Source organism: Drosophila teissieri, chromosome X, assembly GCF_016746235.2.
Source record: "Drosophila teissieri strain GT53w chromosome X, Prin_Dtei_1.1, whole genome shotgun sequence".
Taxonomy (NCBI): Eukaryota; Metazoa; Arthropoda; class Insecta; order Diptera; family Drosophilidae; genus Drosophila; species Drosophila teissieri.
Window position 1 is genome coordinate 20068235 of NC_053034.1, and position 8486 is coordinate 20076720.

General features: G+C 41.2%; 2 protein-coding genes across 2 annotated transcripts; one reads left to right on the forward strand and one right to left on the reverse strand.

Annotated features, from left to right (window-relative positions):
* Positions 1 to 4982: 4982 nt before the first annotated feature.
* On the forward strand, positions 4983 to 6028 carry LOC122624649. The gene is made up of 3 exons (XM_043804308.1): positions 4983 to 5165; positions 5408 to 5734; positions 5799 to 6028. The coding sequence occupies exons 1-3, from the start codon at positions 5105 to 5107 to the stop codon at positions 5909 to 5911; spliced, it is 501 nt and encodes a 166-aa protein (XP_043660243.1). The 5' UTR covers positions 4983 to 5104; the 3' UTR covers positions 5912 to 6028.
* Positions 6029 to 6369: 341 nt separating this feature from the next.
* On the reverse strand, positions 6370 to 8221 carry LOC122624318. Its single transcript, XM_043803814.1, has 4 exons — positions 8095 to 8221; positions 7335 to 7588; positions 6879 to 7253; positions 6370 to 6730 (listed from the first exon to the last, which is right to left on the reverse strand). The coding sequence occupies exons 1-4, from the start codon at positions 8120 to 8122 to the stop codon at positions 6485 to 6487; spliced, it is 903 nt and encodes a 300-aa protein (XP_043659749.1). The 5' UTR covers positions 8123 to 8221; the 3' UTR covers positions 6370 to 6484.
* Between the last annotated feature and the right edge of the window lie 265 nt (positions 8222 to 8486).

The following is an 8486-nucleotide window of genomic DNA, read 5'->3' on the forward strand; positions in this document are numbered from 1 at the left end:
CCGAGAGCAAATATTGCAGCTAGCTACACCGCGCAAAAATATGTGTTGGTATGGAAAATTACAAAGTTAGGCACAATGTTAGACAGGATATGATATGTTAGACAGAAACTATTGCGGTCAATAGATTAAAGATTGTGATGAGATATGTGATAAAAATACTGATGGTTTATATTATTATGTATACAATTATTTTTTATTAATTTTGTCATTTTTTTAAGCATTTTGTGTACTAATTTCGCAAGTATATTTTTTTAACTATTTTAACAATATAATACCAACACAATGCATATATGTATAAAATTCGTGTCTGTGTACATCCTCCAAGTAATTGTATTCGTATATTTGAAGTACATTTTGTTGTGCAGTGTATTCAGTGTATTTGGATTCAACATTTACTTTTCGCTTGGAGTGAATGAAAGGGGAAAGAGTTGCACTCAGCCTCCTTCAGCAGTTGCAGTTGCAGTTGCAGTTGCTGTTGCCTTCTGGGAATCATTTGCGCCCCCGACCTTCCGCTGACCCATCGACCTGGGCTAATTTACATAAACCTACGCAAACATCCCAGGAACAACAAACAGTGCATTCCCGAAAGGGTGAACCAACATCCCAGATGTTATTGTGCACCGAAAGAAACCTGTACTGAGTGGCGACTTACAAAAAAACGTTAAATGAGACTGATTGAATGTAGATGAATCGGTAATACATATGTACATATGTACATATATAAATAATCAATTAAATGTTGTGAATAAGATCAAAAGCTAATCAAGAATTAAATTGTTTGCTTAGATGATTACGTTTATATGGAAAGTGTTTTATTTGTAATCGCCAACAGTGGATATTTGCAAAGTAGCTCTGGTATTTTCGCACTTGCCTTGGAAAAGCTGAAGAAACATCATTAAACTTAGAACATAAGTAATGAGTAGTGCATTTTTTCCAATGCAGTCCGTAGTTCTTGGACCCAATTAGAGCCCCTACTCCCACGCACGTGTCTTTTTTGGCCCTGCACTTGTCGGCTCCCATTCCCTAACTTTTTCGGTTTTTTCGGTTTTTTTTTCGGACGAATCCCTCTGACAGTTGCTGTTGTTACGGTTCACCATGACCAACGCCAACAATTACCGCCGCAATTCTATTGTCTCTCGATTTCCTGGCCCCAGCACATGTAGATATATGTACATATGTATATGTATAGGTTTTTTATAGCTCATTTCCCACATGTCGCGGAGTTGCCCTCTTCGGGAATGACACTTCGGAACCATTTTAATGAGCCCAAATTACTCGCTCGAAAGAGGGAGAAAACACTGGATGCACATGTCCAGTCGATCGGGCGGAAGTTGCCATTAGCCGTTAACCATTATCCATTAACCATTCACCCACCATTCACTGCTCATCATGCACCACTCACCATTCACCATCCATCAGTTGGCATCGATCCTCACAATCCTCATCGATCTGCGAAGACAAAACCAATTAAGACTGTCAAACAAATTTTAAGCGCCAACGGAATTATGATTATAAATGAGGGTTCATTGTTTATGACTCTATTTAAGGTAGGTTCCAGAAATATGGGAAAAAATATCATTTTAATTAGGCAGCCACGCATGTGTTTCTCCCAGGTTTCTATCCCTAAGAACTGTTTCAAACTTAGCTTACTTAATGCAATATATGCAATTTTTTTACATTCGTTTTCATGCGATTAGAGAAATATTTGTAATTCGTCTCATTATTAGACCATAACTTTCCGTATTTGCAACAAAGTTCGGGGTATTTACGATATAAATACGATGCTTTGATGTTCTGTTCCTCTGGATATCCCCTACAAGTGGCCGGAATCCGTTTTACGAGCTCATCTGGCGGATCGTTTCGCACATTTCGCACAATCTGTAACTCGATTTGTGTATCTGTGAGGTAAACAAACTCAAACTCAAACTCAGCCGCCATCCATGGGATGCACAAAAGATGCGACAGATATTTATGAATGAATGCGGCAACTTGTGTGCCTTCCCGATTCCCCGATTTTCCGATTCGCATCTTAATTCGAAGGGGATGGCCATATGGATCATGGAAATGGATAATGGAATGTCATGTAACCCAAGAAGCAGCCTCACTTCTCTACGCTTCGTTTATCAGTTACATTACCATGCGTATCTCTCGGATACTTCCGCCTCGGCTCTTTGGCTCTTTTTACCTGGCGCTCCTCGAGGACTCGCCAACCTCGTCCTCGTCCTCAACCTCGTCCTCATCCTCATCCTCGTCTTCATCATTATTTTCATCGCAGCTCCCAGAGGAAGTTCCAATTTGCTACATCAATGAACCATGGCCCTGATTTGCTCATCAAGTGCCTGTTCCCCGTTTCCCAGTTCCCTGTTCCCAGTTCCCTGGGCTCTCATCGTCCTGCGTCCTGGGCTTGTATATTTTTTTATACTTTTCGTTCGCCACCCCAGGACCTTGTTCGCATTTCTTTATTCCATTCGTTTGTTGGGTGCTTTTTTTGGGCCTCTGATTTCTGACACGGCGCTGACTGTCGGCTGTCAGCAAAAATCATCTTTGGATGCGGACTAGCGAGGGGAGGCATTGAACTTTTCATGTACCGTGTTTCCACTTGATAGTCACAGCTTTTCCTAAAGCTTTTTGGCCTTGCTTTTCTATAAAATTAAGCTTGAATTCAGTTTGAGTACTTCTATCAAGACTCCAAACATGGAATGATAGGGTCTCTATATACTCTACAAAGTATTTTAATATATTATATTTTATATAGATCTTATACATTTTTAGATTAAATGTCTAACTCTGTATTCATTTATTAGTCCTAAAATTCCCAAAAATATGTAGATAATATAAATGTGCCTTTGAAAGTATATATGTATATCATATAAATTAATTTTTATTCAAGTCTTTACTAAGTGCCTTGAGAATGAAGTTCCAAACTCCTTAAACGACCCCCGTAACCTTATATCCTTGTTACATGTCTTGGCGCTCCGTCTTTACTAGTGTTCAAAAAGCTGCGCCAAATTGTCTGTTTACATTAAATGCATAAATTATGCAGCATTCCATTTACTTATTTATGTTTGTTATTTGCCCTGCGAACAATCGCTTTGATTCCGCCACTTCAGCCAAAATGCCAAATGCATAAAATATGTCAGTTGGCCATGGGAATTGTATATATACATATATATGTATGTATATGTATGTATATAAATACACACAAACATAGCATTGCTCAATTTCATTTTGTATGCATTTCACTGCTGATGATGATTTTTCACGGATATTCATGGCTGTTGCCTCGTTCTGTGCCCATTCTGATGCCCTAATGATGATGTCTCTCAGTTTTGGGTCATTTGCCAGCGGGCTGAAAACCCTCCCTTTTGCGCCACTGTTTCCACCGCTCCTGGGTTTCAATTTAACCACCGCGTCGCGTCTACAAATCTCGAGGAGCAACCCTCTGGAACGATAGTAAAAGTTGACAGTTATGTGTTGATGACAATGTCGACACCGCCCAGCGAAAACCCTCCATCTGTACTGTGGATGTGGACCATGTTCGTATCTCCTACCCGCTGACTTTTCTCCTCATCCCATCTTGGGTGGCTTGTTTTCGCTGCTACTTAGTCGTGTAATGACCGACTTAGTAGGCACTGCAGGCCAAAGAATAAATCAGTTTTATAAATGTTTTAGATATATATTTCATATTTTACGGTAAAATGGTAGATTTAAACTTAAAATGCAGTACAATAAAACTTGTTTATAGTATATTAAATGGGAAAAGTAACGGGTCAGACATGGCACACCCACTTGTTTTTAGCTGCCGGCATGATTAGCGATTCCTTTCTGTTTTCCAACAAATTTTCCAGCTACATTTCTTAGTTAAATTTTCACGTGTGTGTTCCGCCGACTTCAAAGAGCTGCCGACTCCAAATATTTTCATTAGGCGTTAATTATGCCCGAGCCAAAATATTTTCTTTGACTCCCGGGATTCCGTGTAAACTGGGCGTAAGGACATGGCAGGACATTTGTACCTCAGCGTGATTGGCATTTTTGCATTGACCACGGCACTAATGACTACGTTTCATATGCATCCTTGGCTCGCTTTTCACTTTTTTGCCAATCATCAGGACAGCAAAGGGTGGATCAGAAATAGAAACCGGCATCCCGAAAGGAAGTTGCCCGCCAAACGTAATTTATAACCAGGCGATCCGGCGATCCGGAGGTCCTGACAATGCAACTGCAAAGTTGCAAAGCGGACTTTAAACCATTTTAGTTTCTCTTTTGGGGGAAGAGGCAGCGAACAGAAGTTGGCACTGGAATTAAAGCGAAAAACGAAAACGAGAAACTGCAATCCACCCTGTCATTAGACGGCATCAATTGTTCGGTGCCGGCGCACAAGGGACTCTATGTGCCAATGGACCAAAGGACCAAAGGACCAAAGGACTCCTTTGTCCTAGAGTTGCACACGAACGAATCGAGCGAGCGAGCGAGCGGGGCTCGTTGACAGGGGGATATAAATGTTGTGATTTCTTAATTTTTGTTTGCATTTTTCTCGAATTTAGTAGGCTGTTGAGGTAATTACACTAATTATATGGCCCCGGGCCCAATTCAGGGGTTGTTCCCCATATCCACACCCCGTGCAAGGTCATCGAGAGCTGTGTCAAACGGCACTAGACCCCGTAGACTGGAATCGCAGTCCGGGATCACTTGAGTGTGATATTTCCATTTCAGTCTAGAGCCAACACCATTTATGTGTTTATAGGGACAGTGCTTGACTTGTTTAGGGGTCGTTTCGAGGGGATTCCCATTGAGTAACTAGCTCTAACTAAGTTCTTCCCCTAAAATGGCGTCTCATAGAAATTAAACATTAAAGTTTCAATCAGTCAGGTCATATTTTCTTTTAATTATATTTTAATTTATTTATAAGTTTTAGATTCCAAATTACGTATAGTATTTCATCACAGAGCCCCTTGATTTTAGGGCCAGTTGGAGCAGCTGTTTGTTAAGACAACTTCATTGTGTTTTTCGTCGCCAGTCGTGTAAGATCAGAAATCTCACAAAATTACAGTCAGCTACATAGTATTTCTATAAAAATTTTTATACAAATTATTCCGAGTAAAAAATGCAGTCCCAAAATAAATTACGCAATTGTTTGATCAATATGACGCCCTGCGTGCAGCAAAGTAAGTTCTTCGACGATTCGCAAATGGGTTAAATGCAATTTTATCTTGAGCGGAGGTGATCAGTTCACTATGGTGAACAGTTCTTGAAAAACACATACAGTACACATACAGTAATAGGTAATCCTTAAGTAATTAGTATGATTAGCCAGTTAATGACTTACATCCATACCTCTAACTATGCCGTGGTACTTTGGGGAAAGATAGAAATATTTGCATTTACCTGAAACTGTATTTTTTTCCAGTGTGTTCCTATAGCACTAGACGACATTTACTGGCTCAGCCGAACGTGTTCGCCCAAAAATATGGGGAGTCCGAAATCGCCGAAAAGAAGGCGGAGGAGACAGCAGCGAGATGTGGGCGTGGTCCACTGGCGGGCGACCGCCTTCCAACAGCCGTAAGTCTGGTCAGTCGAAGTGTCCCGGACTCCGCGAGGAACGAGGTGAAAACGGCCTTCCTTCGGTATGGAAAGTCCATGACCGATTTGGCCAGGAGTGCCCAGAAGCTATATAAGAGTGCCCGGCTGAGGAACGCGCCTTTGCAGCAACAGCAGCCAATGCTCGCAAAAATCAGTAGGAGTTTGCACTTAAAATGGCAGTGGAATTGATATTGATCACGCTTTTCTATTTCCTTCAGATGTCGCTGGTGCTAGGCCCCTAAGAGTGCCGGAGCCCAGTGCTTTTGCGATAACCGAGCGGCTTACCAAGTTGTTTTTCCGTGACTCCTGGGATATTCCCTCTGAGAAATAGCGGGCTGAACAGGAAGCATGACTTTCATATCTGAGGAGGTGATTTTAGTGCAGGGAAATGCGTGTATTTTTAATGTATCCAAATATATATTTTTTAAAAATGGTATAAAATGTAAAATTTAACATTTTTCCCTCTGAAAAATAGCGGGCTAAACAGGAAACTTGACTTTCATATCTGAAGAGGTGGTTTTAGTGCAAGGAAATGCGTGTATTTTTGTTTAATCCAAATATTATATATATTTTTTAAAAATGGAATAAAATATATAATTTTGTACTCTGAAAAATAGCGGGCTGAAGACGAAACATGGCTTTCATTTTTGTTTAATCCAAATATATATTTTTTAAAAATGGTATAAAATGTAAAATTTAACATTTTTCCCTCTGAAAAATAGCGGGCTGAAGAATAAAAACATGCCTTGCATATCTGAAGTGGTTGTTTTAAGCAAGGAAATGCGCGTATTTTTGTTGTATCTAAATATATATTTTTTAAAAATGGTATAAAATGTAGAATATACAATTTTGTTTGTTTTCCCGAAAAGAAAGTATGGATTGGCTCCAATTCATTTTGCATAGCTCAGCGGTATCTTATTTTGCGCAGAGCGGATAGCTCACTCAGTTTCAGGCAGGCCGATTGATTGGAGTATCCTTTCAGCGATCGGAGCTTGTCCATTTCCTCGGCGCGCGTTTTGTGCAACTCCAGGATGCTCTTGGTCCATTCCGCACGTTGGGGCATTTCGGTCTTGGTCTGATTGGGTTGGCCGGAAGTGGTGCTGCCAGCCGGATGATCTGGAGGGGATTTGCTCTGCGATTGAGCCTCGGCCTTGGATGGATTCGAAAAAGAAACCAATGATCAAAAGAGATGGTCAAGAACTTAATAGGTTTTTCATAGAAGTTATACATACGAATGTTAATAATGCAGGCATGTATAGAACTCGCCATAAGAGCTATTATTTGATGGAACTACTCACCTCCACCTTGATGGGGCTTATCCTGGGAGGAGTCTGCATGTACCTATGGTGCTGCATTTTGCCCGTGGCCGCCAACACGGTGGCTGAGACCCAGGAATTTGGCTTGCCATTCTCCGGATTGCGGACAGGAGTGTACTCCTTGAGGGTATGCTTCCTGGCCGGATCCCGCTCGACGAGAACGCCCTTCGTGACCGCACGGTCCTGCTCCTCCTGGATCCGCCTGTCGAGCTTCTGCTGCTCCTCCAGGAGGCAGCGCATCTTGTTCTGGATCTTGCGCCGCTCCTCTATGCGCCGCACCTTGTCCAGGGCACTGATGACCTCTTCCGATTCGGAATTCACGTCGGAATTGGCAGGCTGATAGCCACGGAGGCTGTTCTGCTTTGCGGATTATGATAACCATTACAATTTAATTAATAATAAGTAATTAATAACCAATTGACTGGCAATGCAACACACCTGCTCTTTGGCACCTACTCTGGACTTTTGCCACATTTGCTGGACGCGATCGTGGTCTATTTTGAATGTGGAATATGGATTCTCCGCCTTCTTATCGACGTCATCATTGATTGGGGTTCTCTGAAGTGTTTGACAGCTAGCAAGTTCGTTTTTCGCAGCTATGCACGGCCGCTGCACGAACCTTGTCCTTCTCCAGGAATTTCCCGACACGTTGCGCCACAGAAAACTAATCGACTCCGCGAAAGGTCGGACTCCTGCAAAAGAGTATAATATGTTCCATATTCTTAAGAGTGTAAATCTAAAGTTTAAATTAATATCAACATAACTAAGTGAGCAGTGCAGAGAGTGGTATATTGGAACTCAAATATGATAATATTATTACGAGTATATGAAGAATGGATTTCTTTACAATTCAACTCTTTTCCGTTTGTAAAAATATATTGCAATGTGTGCTATACAAGCATGAAACCCAAGTTTAATCAAAAAATTGTTCGAAAATATTCCTGTAATTGTCTGTAAAAACGCCATTTGGTGATAAAATTGGATGAAAATTAGCAATCAAGGACTTGGCGCTCTTCCAACGCACTAGACATTGTTATCAATTGCACAAACAAAAGGTAGGAATAAGGAGCAGGATCTTCGGGAATTCAGCAAGATAAGACTCGGGCGTAATTGCACTAATTCACTAAATGTCTTATGAATCGGAGAAGCCGTTGGTGTATAGCATTGTGTGTTAGATCGTTAGCTGTTATGTACTTACTCAATGCTTTTAATCCACGACGAAACATTTTATTGCAGAATGTAAAACGGGCTAAAAAATTTTGTTGTAAGAAATATCTGAATTCAGCTAGTTGACTAAATGTGAAGCTTACGAACGTGTATAAAGGGGATCGAAAAGTCAATGGCTCCTTTGACCCATATTTTACAAAAGGTGACTATTTCTTCTTAGGGTTACCCATTATCATTCGCCCGAAATCGATTGTTTTTAATGTAAATCGAAGATCGGTAGTCTCCAGTAAATAGCCTTGCATACCCCTCCCTTTGCATCCAGCACCTCATTAGCAGCCGCACATTTTACGATACGCGATTGCGCAGAGGATCCTACGGTTACATCATCTAGGCCTGGGCCATAAATGCTGCTCCGAAAGTCGT

Bases quoted from the DNA above. Each gene is read 5' to 3' on its own strand.
- LOC122624318 (XM_043803814.1), bottom strand. From the start codon at position 8,122: ATGTTTCGTCGTGGATTAAAAGCATTGA. The intron at 7,589-8,094 runs GTAAGTACATAA...ACTCTTTTGCAG, and splicing joins TCGTGGATTAAAAGCATTGA to GAGTCCGACCTTTCGCGGAG. The intron at 7,254-7,334 runs GTGTGTTGCATT...TCCGCAAAGCAG, and splicing joins GAGTAGGTGCCAAAGAGCAG to AACAGCCTCCGTGGCTATCA.
- LOC122624649 (XM_043804308.1), top strand. From the start codon at position 5,105: ATGCAGTCCCAAAATAAATTACGCAATTGTTTGATCAATATGACGCCC. The intron at 5,166-5,407 runs GTAAGTTCTTCG...ATTTTTTTCCAG, and splicing joins GACGCCCTGCGTGCAGCAAA to TGTGTTCCTATAGCACTAGA. The intron at 5,735-5,798 runs GTAGGAGTTTGC...TATTTCCTTCAG, and splicing joins GCCAATGCTCGCAAAAATCA to ATGTCGCTGGTGCTAGGCCC.